Source organism: Salmo trutta, chromosome 16, assembly GCF_901001165.1.
Source record: "Salmo trutta chromosome 16, fSalTru1.1, whole genome shotgun sequence".
Taxonomy (NCBI): Eukaryota; Metazoa; Chordata; class Actinopteri; order Salmoniformes; family Salmonidae; genus Salmo; species Salmo trutta.
In genome coordinates, this window is record NC_042972.1 from 41,530,723 (window position 1) to 41,548,234 (window position 17,512).

Sequence of the window (17,512 nt, forward strand, 5' to 3'; positions counted from 1 at the left end):
AAAATGACATATTTAGTGACGATAGCAGAGAGATTAATGAAACAGAATGAAAGGAGAGGTGAGGAGAGGCGTTCTTTCTTCTCCAGATGGATGTAGACACTTCGCTGTAGTTGCTTGGGGTTACATAATATACACTGTTACATACACATTCCTATAGAATAAATATATACCATAACAGTGCGTATTGCCCATCTAAAAATACACACTTGTGTGGAGAGAAATAAATACAACAAAAGAGGTTACCTCAAAAAGGAGTCCAATAAAATCTGTATCTTGATAGATATTGAATTTGATTAGACATAACAGCATTGTACATTAGGCGGTCATTTCCTGGGTACTGTAGCTGAAGCAGTGAGAGCTAATCTGAGCGTTGTGGGCCTCGTGGGCACAACATGGGTGGCACTTACAGAACTGGGAGATGGGTGCGTCTAGCTGAGGTGCGGAGCCTGCTCTGTTGTTGAGTTTCTGGACCTGAGTGGGGGGGATGGGCTTGTGGGACTGGCCCGTGGCCCGGTACATAGCCTGGACCCACAGGATGCGGTCCTGCTCGTCATCACTGGCAAAGATCACAGTGTCACCTTCCTTTACTGCGTTGAAGAAGGTCCTCCCACCATCAAGACCTAAGGAATTATTATGGTTAGCAGTGTTTGTGGGGCTAGTGCTACAGGTAGATACCAGCACATATATACAAAAGTATGTGGACACCCCGTAAAATTAGTGGATCCGGCTAATTCAGCCACACCAGTTGCTGACAGGTGTATTGATCGAGCACACAGCCATGCAATCTCCATAGACAAACAATGGCTTTACTGAAGAGCTCAGTGATGTTCAACGTGGCACCGTCATAGGATGCCACCTTTCCAACAAGTCAGTTCGTAAGGGTCGGTGTGTGTGTGTGTGGTGTGTTACTGTACCTGGCTGAAGGTCGTGTGTGTGTGTGACGTGTTACTGTACCTGGCAGAGGGTCGGTGTTTGTGTGTGGCGTGTTACTGTACCTGGCTGAAGGTCCGTGTGTGTGTGGTGTATTACTGTACATGGCCGAGGGTTGGTGTGTGTGGTGTGTTACTGTACCTGGCCGAGGGTCAGTGTGTGTGTGTGTGTGGTGTATAACTGTACCTGGCCGAGGGTCGGTGTGTGTGGTGTATTACTGTACCTGGCTGAGGGTCGGTGTGTGTGGTGTATTACTGTACCTGGCTGAGGGTCGGTGTGCGTGTGTGACGTGTTACTGTACCTGGCCGAGCGTCGGTGTGTGTGTGGTGTGTTACTGTACCTGGCTGAGGGTTGGTGTGTGTGTGTGTGTGTGTGTGTGTGGTGTGTTACTGTACCTGGCTGAGGGTCGGTGTGTGTGTGTGTGTGTGGTGTGTTACTGTACCTGGCTGAGGGTCGATGTGTGTCTGTGTGGTGTGTTACAGAACCTGGCTGAGGGTGTGTGTGTGTGTGTGTGTGGGTGTGTGTGTGTGTGTGTGTGTGTGTGTGTGTGTGGGTGTGTGTGTGTTACTGTACCTGGCTGAGGGTCGGTGTGTGTGTCTGGTGTGTTACTGTACCTGGCTGAGGGTCGGTGTGTGTGTGTGGTGTGTTATTGTACCTGGCTGAGGGTCGGTGTGTGTGTGTGTGTGGTGTATTACTGTACCTGGCTGAGGGTCGGTGTGTGTGTGTGGTGTGTGTGCGTGTGTGTGTGTGTGTGGTGTGTTACTGTATCTGGCTGAGGGTCGGTGTGTGTGTGTGTGGTGTGTTAGTCTACCTGGCTGAGGGTCGGTGTGTGTGTGTGTGTGTGGGTGTGGTGTGTTAGTGTACCTGGCTGAGGGTCGGTGTGTGTGTGGTGCGTTACTGTACCTGGCTGATGGTCGGTGTGTGTGTGGTGTAATACTGTACCTGGCCGAGGGTCGGTGTGTGTGTGTGACGTGTTACTGTACCTGGCTGAGGGTGTTGTGTGTGTGGTGAGTTACTGTACCTGGCTGAGTGTCGGTGTGTGTGTGTGTGTGTGGTGTGTTACTGTACCTGGCTGAGGGTCGGTGTGTGTGTGTGTGGTGTAATACTGTACCTGGCAGAGGGTCAGTGTGTGTGTGTGACATGTTACTGTACCTGGCTGAGGGTGTGTGTGTGTGTGTGTGGTGAGTTACTGTACCTGGCTGAGGGTCGGTGTGTGTGACGTGTTACTGTACCTGGCTGAAGGTCCGTGTGTGTGTGGTGTATTACTGTACCTGGCTGAGGGTCGGTGTGCGTGTGTGACGTGTTACTGTACCTGGCTGAGGGTCGATGTGTGTTTGTGTGGTGTGTTACAGAACCTGGCTGAGGGTGTGTGTGTGTGTGTGTGTGTGTGTGGTGTGTTTCTGTACCTGGCTGAGGGTCGGTGTGTGTGTCTGGTGTGTTACTGTACCTGGCTGAGGGTCGATGTGTGTGTGTGTGGAGTGTTACTGTACCTGGCTGAGGGTCGGTGTGTGTGTGTGTGTGTGGTGTGTTATTGTACCTGGCCGAGGGTCGGTGTGTGTGTGTGGTGTGTTACTGTACCTGGCTGAAGGTGGGTGTGTGTGTGGTGTATTACTGTACCTGGCTGAGGGTTGGTGTGCGTGTGTGGTGTGTTACTGTAACTGGCCGAGGGTCGGTGTGTGTGGTGTATTACTGTACCTGGCTGAGGGTCGGTGTGTGTGTGTGACGTGTTACTGTACCTGGCCGAGGGTCGGTGTGTGTTGTACCTGGCTGAGGGTCGGTGTGTGTGGTGTGTTACTGTACCTGGCTGAAGGTTGGTGTGTGTATGTGGTGTGCTACTATACCTGGCTGAGGGTCGGTGTGTGTGTGGAGTGTGTTACTGTACCTGGCTGAAGGTCGGCATGTGTGTGTGGTGTGTTACTGTACCTGGCTGAGGGTCGGTGTGTGTGTGGAGTGTTTTACTGTACCTGGCTGAGGGTCGGTGTGTGTGTGGAGTGTTACTGTACCTGGCTGAGGGTGTGTACGTGTGTGTGTGTGATGTGTTACTGTACCTGGCTGAAGGTCGGTGGATGTGTGCGTGGTGTGTTACTCTACCTGGCAGAGGGTCGGATATGTGTGTGTGTGTGGTTTGTTACTGTACCTGGCTGAAGGTCGGTGTGTGTGTGCGTGGTGTATTACTGTACCTGGCTGAGGGTCGGTGTGTGTTTGGTGTGTTACTGTACCTGGCTGAGGGTCGGTGTGTGTGTGGTGTGTTACTGTACCTGGCTGAGGGTCGGTGTGTGTGTGGTGTTTTAGTGTACCTGCTGAGGGTCGGTAGGTGTGTGTGGTGTATTACTGTACCTGGCTGAGGGTTGGTGTGTGCGTGTGTGGTGTATTACTGTACCTGGCTGAGGGTCGGTGTGTGTTTGGTGTGTTACTGTATCTGGCTGAGGGTCGGTGTGTGTGTGGTGTATTACTGTAACTGGCTGAGGGTTGGTGTGTGCGTGTGTGGTGTATTACTGTACCTGGCTGAGGGTCGGTGTGTGTGTGGTGTATTACTGTATTTGGCTGAGTGTCGGTGTGTGTGTGTGTGTGTGGTGTGTTACTGTACCTGGCTGAGGGTCGGTGTGTGTGTGTGTGGTGTAATACTGTACCTGGCAGAGGGTCAGTGTGTGTGTGACATGTTACTGTACCTGGCTGAGGGTGTGTGTGTGTGGTGAGTTACTGTACCTGGCTGAGGGTCGGTGTGTGTGATGTGTTACTGTACCTGGCTGAAGGTCCGTGTGTGTGTGGTGTATTACTGTACCTGGCTGAGGGTCGGTGTGCGTGTGTGACGTGTTACTGTACCTGGCCGAGCGTCGGTGTGTGTGTGTGGTGTGTTACTGTACCTGGCTGAGGGTCGATGTGTGTCTGTGTGGTGTGTTACAGAACCTGGCTGAGGGTGTGTGTGTGTGGTGTGTTTCTGTACCTGGCTGAGGGTCGGTGTGTGTGTCTGGTGTGTTACTGTACCTGGCTGAGGGTCGATGTGTGTGTGTGTGGAGTGTTACTGTACCTGGCTGAGGGTCGGTGTGTGTGTGTGGTGTGTTACTGTACCTGGCTGAAGGTGTGTGTGTGGTGTATTACTGTACCTGGCTGAGGGTTGGTGTGCGTGTTTGGTGTGTTACTGTAACTGGCCGAGGGTCGGTGTGTGTGGTGTATTACTGTACCTGGCTGAGGGTCGGTGTGTGTGTGTGACGTGTTACTGTACCTGGCCGAGGGTCGGTGTGTGTTGTACCTGGCTGAGGGTCGGTGTGTGTGGTGTGTTACTGTACCTGGCTGAGGGTCGGTGTGTGTGTCTGGTGTGTTAGTGTACCTGGCCGAAGGTCGGTGTGTGTGTGGAGTGTGTTACTGTACCTGGCTGAAGGTCGGCATGTGTGTGTGGTGTGTTACTGTACCTGGCTGAGGGTCGGTGTGTGTGTGGAGTGTTTTACTGTACCTGGCTGAGGGTCGGTGTGTGTGTGGAGTGTTACTGTACCTGGCTGAGGGTGTGTACGTGTGTGTGTGTGATGTGTTACTGTACCTGGCTGAAGGTCGGTGGATGTGTGCGTGGTGTGTTACTCTACCTGGCAGAGGGTCGGATATGTGTGTGTGTGTGGTTTGTTACTGTACCTGGCTGAAGGTCGGTGTGTGTGTGCGTGGTGTATTACTGTACCTGGCTGAGGGTCGGTGTGTGTTTGGTGTGTTACTGTACCTGGCTGAGGGTCGGTGTGTGTGTGGTGTGTTACTGTACCTGGCTGAGGGTCGGTGTGTGTGTGGTGTTTTAGTGTACCTGCTGAGGGTCGGTAGGTGTGTGTGGTGTATTACTGTACCTGGCTGAGGGTTGGTGTGTGCGTGTGTGGTGTATTACTGTACCTGGCTGAGGGTCGGTGTGTGTTTGGTGTGTTACTGTATCTGGCTGAGGGTCGGTGTGTGTGTGGTGTATTACTGTAACTGGCTGAGGGTTGGTGTGTGCGTGTGTGGTGTATTACTGTACCTGGCTGAGGGTCGGTGTGTGTGGTGTATTACTGTATTTGGCTGATGGTCGGTGTGTGTGTGTGTGGTGTATTTCTGTACCTGGCTGAGGGTCGGTGTGTGGGTGGTGTATTACTGTACCTGGCTGAGGGTCGGTGTGTGTGTGTGGTGTATTACTGTACCTGGATGAGGGTCGGTGTCTGTGTGGTGTATTACTGTACCTGGCTGAGGGTCGGTGTGTGTGTGGTGTATTACTGTACCTGGCTGAGGGTCGGTGTGTGTGTGTGTGTGTGTGGTGTGTTAGTCTACCTGGCTGAGGGTCGGTGTGTGTGTGTGTGTGTGTGGTGTGTTAATGTACCTGGCTGAGGGTCGGTGTGTGTGTGTGGTGCGTTACTGTACCTGGCTGATGGTCGGTGTGTGTGTGGTGTAATACTGTACCTGGCCGAGGGTCGGCGTGTGTGTGTGACGTGTTACTGTACCTGGCTGAGGGTGTGTGTGTGTGTGTGTGTGTGGTGAGTTACTGTACCTGGCTGAGGGTCGGTGTGTGTGGTGTATTACTGTACCTGGCTGAGGGTCGGTGTGTGTGTGTGTGTGGTGTGTTACTGTATCTGGCTGAGGGTCGGTGTGTGTGTGTGTGTGGTGTGTTAGTCTACCTGGCTGAGGGTCGGTGTGTGTGTGTGTGTGTGGTGTGTTAGTGTACCTGGCTGAGGGTCGGTGTGTGTGTGTGTTGCGTTACTGTACCTGGCTGATGGTCGGTGTGTGTGTGGTGAAATACTGTACCTGGCCGAGGGTCGGTGTGTGTGTGTGTGTGGTGTGTTACTGTACCTGGCAGAAGGTCGGTGTGTGTGTGACGTGTTATTGTACCTGGCAGAAGGTCGGTGTGTGTGTGTGTTTGGTGTGTTACTGTACCTGGCCGAGGGTCGGTTTGTGTGTGTGTGGTGTGTTACTGTACCTGGCTGAAGGTGGGTGTGTGTGTGGTGTATTACTGTACCTGGCTGAGGGTTGGTGTGCGTGTGTGGTGTGTTACTGTAACTGGCCGAGGGTCAGTGTGTGTGGTGTATTACTGTACCTGGCTGAGGGTCGGTGTGTGTGTGTGACGTGTTACTGTACCTGGCCGAGGGTCAGTGTGTGTTGTACCTGGCTGAGGGTCGGTGTGTGTGGTGTGTTACTGTACCTGGCTGAAGGTCGGTGTGTGTGTGTGGTGTATTACTGTACCTGGCCGAGGGTCGGTGTGTGTTGTACCTGGCTGAGGGTCGGTGTGTTTGGTGTGTTACTGTACCTGGCTGAGGGTCGGTGTGTGTGTCTGGTGTGTTAGTGTACATGGCCGAAGGTCGGTGTGTGTGTGTGGTGTGTTACTGTACCTGGCTGAAGGTCGGTGTGTGTGTGTGGTGTGTTACTATACCTAGCTGAGGGTCGGTGTGTGTGTGGACTGTGTTACTGTACCTGGCTGAGGGTGTGTACGTGTGTGTGTGTGATGTGTTACTGTACCTGGCTGAAGGTCGGTGGATGTGTGCGTGGTGTGTTACTCTACCTGGCAGAGAGTCGGATATGTGTGTGTGTGTGGTTTGTTACTGTACCTGGCTGAAGGTCGGTGTGTGTTTTTGTGGTGTATTACTGTACCTGGCTGAGGGTCGGTGTGTGTTTGGTGTGTTACTGTACCTGGCTGAGGGTCGGTGTGTGTGTGTGGTGTGTTACTGTACCTGGCTGAGGGTCGGTGTGTGTGTGTGGTGTATTACTGTACCTGGCTGAGGGTGTGTACGTGTGTGTGTGTGATGTGTTACTGTACCTGGCTGAAGGTCGGTGGATGTGTGCGTGGTGTGTTACTCTACCTGGCAGAGGGTCGGATATGTGTGTGTGTGTGGTTTGTTACTGTACCTGGCTGAAGGTCGGTGTGTGTTTTTGTGGTGTATTACTGTACCTGGCTGAGGGTCGGTGTGTGTTTGGTGTGTTACTGTACCTGGCTGAGGGTCGGTGTGTGTGTGTGGTGTGTTACTGTACCTGGCTGAGGGTCGGTGTGTGTGTGGTGTTTTAGTGTACCTGCTGAGGGTCGGTAGGTGTGTGTGGTGTATTACTGTACCTGGCTGAGGGTTGGTGTGTGTGTGTGGTGTATTACTGTACCTGGCTGAGGGTCGGTGTGTGTTTGGTGTGTTACTGTGTCTGGCTGAGGGTCGGTGTGTGTGTGGTGTATTACTGTAACTGGCTGAGGGTTGGTGTGTGTGTGGTGTATTACTGTATTTGGCTGATGGTCGGTGTGTGTGTGTGGTGTATTTCTGTACCTGGCTGAGGGTCGGTGTGTGTGTGGTGTATTACTGTACCTGGCTGAGGGTCGGTGTGTGTGTGTGGTGTATTACTGTACCTGGATGAGGGTCGGTGTCTGTGTGGTGTATTACTGTACCTGGCTGAGGGTCGGTGTGTGTGTGTGGTGTATTACTGTACCTGGCTGAGGGTCGGTGTGTGTGTGGTGTATTACTGTACCTGGCTGAGGGTCGGTGTAGTCTACAGTGTAGCCGTCCAGTTGGAGCAGCTCCACAGGCTCTGCCTTCTTCTCTCTGTAGCTGCACATGGCAAAGGTGTACTGGCTCACCTGCATCACAGAGGAAGGAACAGAGGGCTACAAATGATTTACGGTACACTTTATCTCATCGTGCTATTCTAGCTGCTATTTACCTGGTATTTCTCAAGGTAACGCATACTAATACGGGTACTGGGACTTACAGATGAAAACGACATAACATTGGTAAACTGCCTAGTAATTACTATGTAACTACCATTTTAGTATACCAGGTAAATAACAGACTGAAAGAAAGCATTACATCTTATCAGTTCTACTTACCACTGTAACCTTGATCTCAAATATAACGTCATGTTACCTAACCCAGGCCTTGGACACCTTGTTTGTGATAACCAACCGGGAGAGATGGTCACACAAGTGTTAATGAGCCAATCACCAGGCATAGATGGTGACCAGATGCTGGTAAAGAAAGGCATATGGGAAAACAATCTGTGTGTGTGTGTGTGTCTGTGTGTGTGTCTGTGTGTGTGTGTGTGTGTGAATGCAATAGTGAGAGAATGAAAATGACAGCTGTGTTGCCCACTCTTGAACCTCTAGTCAGTAATGTGTGTGTGAGTGTGTGTGAGTATACAGGGATAATCACATTATAATTAGATGAATGAAGTGGCCGAACCAGGGGAGGGGGGGGGCTGGTTAAAATAAATTATGTTGATGAGAGAGAGTATGTGTGTGCTTGAGTGTGAGTGTGTATCTATCCAGCACTGATACAGTGATAAGCAGGCTTATTATGCTACTGACAAGGACAGACACACACAGAGAGAGAGAGAGAGAGAGAGAGAGACAGAGAGAGAGTTGGGAGAGAATCAGAGAGCGAGTGTGGGCAGCCAGGGTGCTGTTGCCGGAGCCGTTGCCAGGGCGGGGTTGTGGCCCTGACTCTGTCACTCAGTGAGGACAGACGAGTGCGGTAGTGACACCCTGTCACAAGAGATAGGAGCCCGACTGCTAGGTGCCAGTCATGCCAAGGCAACCCAAGGATCTCAGCCAATACCACGCTATTGTCACCTCTGCTGCAAGTGGCAGCTCTCACTGGCTGCAGCCTGCCTCTGTGTGACAACAGAGATTCACTGTCAGGGCTCTGATGAGGCCCCGGGTGGAACTTGCTGGGCCGCCGGTGCCACTACCCAGCTCCACGGTGCCCCCTTGCCTTCGGGACGTCCCTGGGGCACATCAGAACTCCCCCTCTCCTTCCCACTCCCTCGCCTGCCTCTCTCTCAACCCACTTCAGCCTCACATCCTTCTGCCTGCTAAAGTTTGGACCTGTCATGGCCAGGCGAGACAAACACACAGACAGAGACAGAGCAGGACTCTATGGGCCTTAAGGCTGGCTGACCTGCTGTCAAACTGATGGTTAAAGGATTCTAAATGACTTTGCTCCCTGATTACCCTACATGCTTTGCTCTTTTAAATAACGTTGTTATTGTTGAGAGCAGTGGTGTAAACTACTTAAGTAAAAATACATTCAAGTACTACTTGAGTAGTCTTTTGGGGTATCTGTCCATTATTTTACTATTTATATTTTTGACAACTTTTACTTTTACTTCAGTACATTCCTAAAGAAAATTATGTACTTTTTACTCCATATATTTTCCCTGACACCCAAAAGTACATTTTGAATGCTTAGCAGGACAGGAATATGGTCTAATTCACACACTTATCAAGATAACATCCCTGGTTGTCCCTACTGCCTCTGATCTGACTCACTAAACACATGCTTCGTTTGTAAATTGTCTGAGTGTTGGAGCGTGTCCCTGGCTATCCGTAAAAAAAACAAAACATGGTTTACTTAATAAGGAATTTGAAATTATTTATACTTTCACTTTTGCTTTTGCTACTTACGTATATTTTAGCAATTACATTTACTTTTCATAATGATGTATATTTATAACCAAATACTTGTAGACTTTTACTCAAGTAGGATTTTACTGGGTGACTTTCACTTTTACTTGATTCATTTTCTATTAAGGTATCTTTACTTTTACTCAAGTATGACACTTGGGTACTTTTTCCACCACTGGTTGAGTCTATAAATTGGATTGTGTGATGGGGTGGGGTGGGGCTGAAGAACAGGCCAGAGATCAACGTGGTTATTTGCCAGTATGTCACTGAGGAAACTCTTGAACATCATAGCCCCCCCCCCTCCCCAGTTGTCATATGGAAATGCTTAAGACTCCACTCCAAAGCCAGCACATATCAGCAGAGAGAGAGAACAAAGAGGGTGAGTGAACAGAGAAGAAAATAGAAAGGAGTGAGTGAGAGAAGGGGGAGAGAGAAAGAAGGATAGAGTGGTAGGGTGCAGAGTGAGAGAGTGGCTGCTTCTGGCTGTGTTCGAGGACAGCCTCCAGACTGCTGAATAATTACACTTCACTTTGCATCATAAACATGTGGTTTATGGCTCCAATCTGTTCTGTTGAGCAGTGACCTGTCAGGGCATTCAACTAGCCAGATACCATTACAGGCAGGATGAACTCTATCTGAGCGGGGTGGGTGTAGGAGGGGGCTGGCGAGAGCTTGGTTTGGGGAGCAAGCCGCTTAATTGTGATCCCTCGACTCAATTAAGACAAAACACAGTTTCACAGGTTTAGAGTGGCATTTTTGCCTCTCGTGATGGGACTCGATTCAGCTGAGGTTGATGCCTTTGATACTGACGCTTTCCACTTTCACTGGGTATGAACGGAGAAAGGGGACTTTATCACACAGGAACAGTGAGAGGGTTACATGGCCTGAGCCGTCACGATAGCCATCTCATGGGATGTTCAACCCCTGACTCGTCCTTGTTATCTCTGGCACACGTAACGTGTTTACAGGGTGTGTAATGACAGCTTTACACATGTAGAATTCTGTTTACGTGTACCTGACGTGTTGTTGGTGTGTCGCTGCCATGGGTGGTGCCAGCGTCCATCACCTAGCACTGTAAATGATCTACTCACTCCATGTAATTAACAACTCATGAATAATTCAACAGGAAACGAATCTTCTGACACTGAAATAAATACCCCCCAGTGAAAGCAGTGCTATTTATGAGTATCATGGCAAATGTCAGTCAAATTACATTCAGAAAGTGTGTGTGTGTGTGTGTGCGTGCGTGTGTGTGTGCGTGTGTGTGTGCGTGCGTGCGTGTGCCACATTCGGCATACAGCGGATGTGAAATTGCGTTTTGTTATTTCAGAGAAGGAGGGTTGAACATCACAGAGTGCTGTTGGTGAATCACATCCACAGTAGTTAACACAGCTAACTCACAACAAACTCAGAAATAAATTCAAACATTTCTATTGAACATATCTCCTCAACCAGCTGAAGTTGCACACTGTTATCTTTTCATAGGCTATGAATCAATACGTACAGTTTTGTACTACTTCACTGCTGAATTTTGTATTTTCAGGCAACACCAAGAAACAAAGGGGACATACTATATTGATGATAAAGCGAACGAAACGTATGTGCCCTTCACTTTGAAAATATAATAATTTTGCCAATTCTGAAGAACAATACATTTGAGTCCATCATAACACCAATAGAGTATTGAATGTCTTGAATACTTACACGCGACTTAACATAAGCAAAACAGAAGAGACAAGAAAAAGTAAAAGATTTACAAATGAAATTATACACAAACATAAAAGCTATCGGTCTCTCTAAGAAACAGACTTGCACATGACACACACACACGCACGCGCATGCGCACGCACACGCACACACACACAGGCTGTATGTACAGCTGGGAGCAAGCGAGACGAGCATTCCGTGGGCTCTTGTAGCTGCGAGTGCTAGGCCAGCCAGCGTACACTCTGGTTTGTCAATCGCCTGTCAACTCCTCGCTCTGAGACATATCCTCCCAAACACAGAGGAGAAAGAGTGCTTCTCCAAATGAGGCCAGACAGAAAATGACTGCTACAGCTACAAAAGCTCCTGACAAGAACTGGCTTAGACCTTCAGCACCCCAGTCAACTAGAGGAAGACATATACCAAAGCTTGACAGATCAAAAACATAACATCTTCCTTATTGGATCAGTGCTGACCATGGTTCTTTAGTGGTCTTCTGTTCTTACCTGCACCAAGACAAAGAATCTCTTCTTCCATCTCTTCCACACATTTTTACCAATAGCCCATAGGTACCTAAGTAAACAAAGCAATGGTTTAGTAACAAGTTGTGTGGACTATGGTGGATGGCCTTTCTACAGAGGCTGCTTTACAATATTAAACCTTGCGTTGCATCATTATTTCATGAAGAGGTGGCATGCTGAAAAAACATATACATTTTTCCTTTTATGTTATAATGAGTAATATATACAACACCTTGCGTGAATGGCAATTGGCGAACAATAGCAGAGATGCATGTGTTACAGTACAAGGTCTCTGCTGACCTCTAATGGTAAAAAGTTGTTACTGCTACCTTTTACTGTGAAAAGGGTTTAGAGCTAGAACGACCCATTTTCTGTTTGTGAAAGGTTAAAGTGGGAAATTAACTGTTTTCTGATATTAACTTAATTCAGAGCAGAACATGGTTCGGGGATGGAAGTGACATCCAGAACTCCAGCTCCAGTATGAGCCAGTGGACGTCCCTACATGTGGGTATGATGACTGTACTCTGGTTTGTTGAGTGCTATCATTAGATTTACATTGTAGTCATTTAGCAGACATTCTTATCCAGAGTGACTTACAGTAAGTAGTGAGTGCATACATTTTATTTGTTTTATTTTTTACTTCTATCAGTCTTGAGTTGTGTTGCTGTGTATCTTGTTGTGTTGTGAAGAGATCAGAGCATGAAGAAGAAATGAACATCTGAGGGTGAGGACAACAGCTCTGACAGCCTCTTTCCGCTCCTCCCCCTGGCCGGGCTAGGGGTACCCTGGCTTGCCTGCCTCTGTATCCCCCTGGTTAGTTTAGGGACTTCTCTCTCTGAATAAACTAGTGCCCAAGGAGCAGCGGGAAAGGGGGCTGAGGCTGGTACAGGCAGAGGCAGGTACAGGAAGCATAAGGAGGAGAGTGAACGAGGGGGACAGGCAGCACTCCTTAAAGCCCAGACACTGGGCTTCCCCCATAGAGCAGGACACACACACACAGTGGAGGAGACCGGAGGAGGGAAGAAGGAAGAAGTGTGATGTGAACGTTTCCTTATGTCTCTGAATTGGTGCTGTCACATCACTTACATCAATAGCCATTATTAAAAATGTAAATAAATTTAACTAGGCAAGTCAGTTAAGAACAAATTCTTATTTACAATGACAGCCTACTGGGGAATAGTGGGTTAACTGCCTTGTTCAGGAGCAGAACAACAGATTTGTTCCTTGTCAGCTCGGGGATTTGATCCAGCAACCTTTCAGTTACTGGCCCCACACTCTAACCAGCAGGCTACCTGTCGCCCCACTGGCTTAATCACGATCATTATTTGCTATTTGATCTGGGGTGAGGAGAATATCAATACCTTTAACTTGATATCCATTCATGACAGTCAGAATTCTTACTCTTATTCAATGTGCTCTTTAACATGGTCATGTCTTACATATTAGTGTGAGGCTATGTGCACTTTGTTAATGACTGATCCCAGGCAATGGCACCAACAGAGCGGTGAAATACTGAAGGAGAAGACTTCCTTTTGTTCTTTAGCAAACATTATGGAAGCTTGATAAATGCAGTACAACAATATTTGAGAAAATTTAAAAATGTCACAGTGCCAATTACATAGTAATGTTCAATGTATGTTGAAGATAATAGATTTAATGTTTAAGGTTAAAGATAAAGGTTGCCTGCTTTGGTCACAGTCGATCGGCTGTCTGGAAGTGTGTGTTATGCACTAATGGTCGGCCCACTAGATGGCAGCATATCACTGCGAAAGATATGAGAAAGATATGTTTTGATCTAGAGTTTCAGCACAGCGTAGCTTACCCACAGTGCTTCATGTTTTGTGGCTTGTCCATGCGGATGGCCAGTTTGATCTTCAGGTCACTGTCAGGGCAGCCTTTGGACACGGACATCTTGTGTAGTTCGGACTGTTTCGGACTGTTAGGGGTCGGATGGAGTACCACCTGGAAGCACAAAGACACCTATCTATTATAGTCAAGTCAAACATAAAACACACACAGCCATGTAAGGTTGTATCAATGTATATGTATAATGTATGTATTAGATCGTAACAATGTATACTCCCTATTCACATCAATGGCAAACATTTTGAAATCTGAAAAGCAAGTTCGTTGCTAACTGTGCCTAAGTCTGGCTCCAGTTCTGTAGGCTCTTACCCTGCCAAGCTCTTTGTCCTCCAGGGCCAGAACTCCTGTGCTCTCAGTGAACAACTTCACCTTGACAGCAGGCAGGGGGTGTGTGGTGGTGAAGTCCCCCTGGGTCCCCCAGCTGAAACACACAGAAGACGGGTTAAAGGGTGACATGAGATTGTTTCACATCAAATATGATCCATTTCAGGAAACTAGGCGCATGTCGAAGGTCACTAGTTCACAGGAGAGCCGTTTGAACGTAAACTTTTTAAAACATCTAAATGCATTTTTTGCCATGAAATGTGTTCTCGAACATGTGAACTTTCATGTGCCTTAATAACAAACTTGTATGCCATCTGTAAATACTAATAAAATTGCTAAATTACGAACCTAGTTGGTTTAGCCACAGAAAAAGTGAGCAACCTTCCTGTTAGCCATGATTGGCTGAGATAATGAGTGGGCTGGACATGCCGAAAGATGAGTTTGGATTGGTCTGCCATATAGTACGCTTCTGTCTATTTGAGCTGGTCAGTATGTGTAGGTAATCCTGTCTAACGCGGCTTTAAAAAAATTATGTATTGCGTAGTAAAACTACAAGTGTTGCTCTCCACTTTCTGGAGGACTGAGTTTTCAAATCAGTGAAATTCATGTGTGATAGCTAAGGAGATGGAGAAAACACCTGTCTCTGGATTACATCTTCAAACTAAGGGCAACCATGGCATCCATGACAGGAGAAGCATCCATCCATGATGTATAAGGGTAAGATAGTCTAGCTACAGAAAGTGGTTTCATTTCAAGTTAAAGTGTACTGTTAGCTAGCTAACGTTAGCTGGCTGGTTCACTAGTTAACGTTACGTGTATGATCTTATTACTCTTATCTCAGAGCCATTTGCATTGCTAGTTATAGTCTAATGTTAGCTAGCTAACATTGAACCTGGTTGGTTAGCTACCTGCTGATTCATGCAGGGTTGTAACATCATGAGTTGGGATTATGGTCCATTGTTTAGCTAGCTAGCTAGCGAACATTCAAAGGCCATTTTCTCAAAAGTGAGGTAACACGTTTATCAACTTTCAAAGCAGAATTACTTTCCCATTGTTCCTCAAATGCAGTGTATGATATGGCATTTTGTAGCTCTGTGACTCTGCTTTTATCCAATGTAAAAAAACACTATTTCAAATTTTGCACCATAAGACCGAATCCAGGCGGTCGGTCACAAATATTATTTGTTGCGTACACATATTTTGCATTTGTTATTGTGGGTGTAGCAAAATGCTTATGATGGTGTGTATAGGCTAAATATGAATAGAAAAGGTGTCCAGCAGTAGTTATATAGGATGAGCCTTGACTAGAATACAGTATATACATATAAAGTGGGTAAAACAGTATGTAAACATTATTAAAGTGACCTGTGTTCAATTACTATCGACAGTACATCTCTAAGGTGCAGGGTCGAGAAACCAGGTGGTAGCCGGCTAGAAACAGTGACTAAAGTTCAGGGCAGGGTACAGGGCGGAGGCCAGCTGTAGGTGACTATTTAACAGTCTGATGGACTGGAGATAAAAAATGTTTTTCAGTCTCTCGGTCCCAGCTTTGATGCACCTATACTGGCTCCCCTTCTAGTAGGGTGAACAGGTCGTGGCTTGGGTGGCGGAGGTCCTTGCTGATCTTCTTGGCCGTCTTGTGACACTGGGTGCTGTAGATATCCTGGAGTGCAGGCAGTATGCCCCCGTTGATGCATTGGGCTGACTGCACCACCCTCTGGAGATTCCTGTAGTTGTGGACGGTGCAGTTGCTGTACCAGGCGGTGATACAGCCCGTCAGGATGCTCTCAATTGTGCATCTGTAGAAGTTTGTGAGGGTCTTATGTGCACACTGCCCCCAGAATGAGGTGGAAGCTGAGCTGCACTTCCTAACCTCCTGCCAAATGTATGACCATTTAGAGACACATATTTCCCTTAGATTACACAGAACCCAAAATAATTTGAAAACAAATCCAATTTTGATAAACTTCCATATCTATTGGGTGAAATACCACAGTGTGCAATCACAGCAGCAAGGTGTGTGACCTGTTGCTACAAGAAAATGGCAACCAATTAAGAACAAACACCATTGTAAATACAACCTATATTTACATTTATTTATTTTCCCTTTTGTACTTTAACTATTTGCACATCATTACAACACTGTATATATACATAATATTACATTTGCAATGTCTTTATTCTTTTGGAACTTTTGTGAGTGTAATATTGGTGTGTGTGTGTGTGTGTGTGTGTGTGTGTGTGTGTGTGTGAGTGTGTGTGCGTGCGTGCGTGCGTGTATGACAAACCCAGTGTATTCAGAATACACTCACTCTGTGATGGAGAGATAGCATAGGGGAAACCATGACATCTTGACACCACAACCGCAATTTCATCATTCCAATATCAATCAGCATGCTTTTAGGATGCACCACAACCTACTGTGGACTATCTCTGAGCTGTTAGGTGTTTCCCCTGTGTGTGTCACTTCTCACTGATGTGCTGCATCACATTTCTATGTGGTCTCTTATCTGTGAAAAATATTCTAAGTTTTGCACTTAAGTATTGTACACTGTTGTGGAATTATTGCAATCAAAAGGAGAGACTTACATTTCTTCAAAACAATCAAACTTTATTATTTAATTACTGCAGTAATGGAGCTTGTCAACGAACCCCCCCTAGTTGATTCGTTGAGAGCCCAACAACAAAATATACCATGGCCTTTTATAGCAAAGATACACCCCCTTCAGTCTTCATGACAAACAACAGATTTATGGAATGGGTCACAAGGTTAAGATTTGTATGAAAGGTACTTATAATTCACAGCAAACAGTATCTGCTGTAAAAACTGTTCTCATTGTGTAGAGACCAGGGTCTGGTCCTGGAGTCATCTCTACCTGGTACCTTATAGAACAGAAACATTAACTCATGCTATGGAATGCGGTCTCTAGGTTTATCACCCAAAGACATCGTAAATCTTCTGTCAGTGTTAAATCTCCCAGAGGCCCATCGTCAGTAGAACACACACAGATGAGTGTTCTAACAACCCTTATTCTGTTGCATAAAACAACCATTTGTTGCAATTACAGTATTATAACATAATCTTGCAATTTTGCTCTCACAACACACAGCGGCTACCATCCATGAAGCATTTCCCAGATGTGATGGATCCACAGAGTAAGTATTCATTTGTAAACTACTATACAATAATATAAGTATGTAAGTGCTATACTGTATACAGTAAGTGACATCTCTGGCTCACCCAACTGAAGCAGGAGATTGAGGGTGTTTAAGAGGAGGTGCTACTATAGAATGCCGTGAAAACAGTTGATAATAGGACTCAAGTGCATTGTGCCACAGGGTTGTTGTTGGTAGAGAGCATATATGCTAGAGACGTGGAGCACAAAATTGGATCCCATATATATATACTGTATATACTTATATGACCAAGGATAGGCAGCCTAAGACTCTGGATGGTTCACAAGCATTTAGAGTTAGTGTCCAGATAATCATAATCCATTCCATTTTACCACACACACACACACACACACACACACACACACACACACACACACACACACACACACACACACACACACACACACACACACACACACACACACACACACACACACACACACACACACACACACACACACCTGTGGTAACAGACTTGACTATGGTTAGAAGATGGCTGTCTCCTGACGGATTGTTAGAAGGTAATCTAGTTGGGATGTTCTCTGTAGCTCTGACAGCTCCATGCACACACTGTGAAATGCAGCTTATAAAGAATACCAAACACAGGCCTGCCAGA

The 17,512-nt window shown here is 47.1% G+C and overlaps 1 protein-coding gene across 19 annotated transcripts in view; it reads right to left on the minus strand.

Annotated features, from left to right (window-relative positions):
• The window catches only part of LOC115150762 (calcium-dependent secretion activator 1), a 183,066-nt gene that overhangs the window by 69,643 nt on the left and 95,911 nt on the right, over window positions 1-17,512 (minus strand). For all 19 annotated transcript variants that reach the window (XM_029694404.1, XM_029694414.1, XM_029694401.1 and 16 more), the window contains exons 7-11: window positions 13,705-13,816; window positions 13,352-13,491; window positions 11,515-11,581; window positions 7,372-7,480; window positions 408-620 (exon numbers count right to left, since the gene is read on the minus strand). In XM_029694404.1, coding sequence (XP_029550264.1) covers window positions 408-620; window positions 7,372-7,480; window positions 11,515-11,581; window positions 13,352-13,491; window positions 13,705-13,816 — 641 coding nt within the window. The remainder of the gene's footprint in view (window positions 1-407; window positions 621-7,371; window positions 7,481-11,514; window positions 11,582-13,351; window positions 13,492-13,704; window positions 13,817-17,512) is intronic.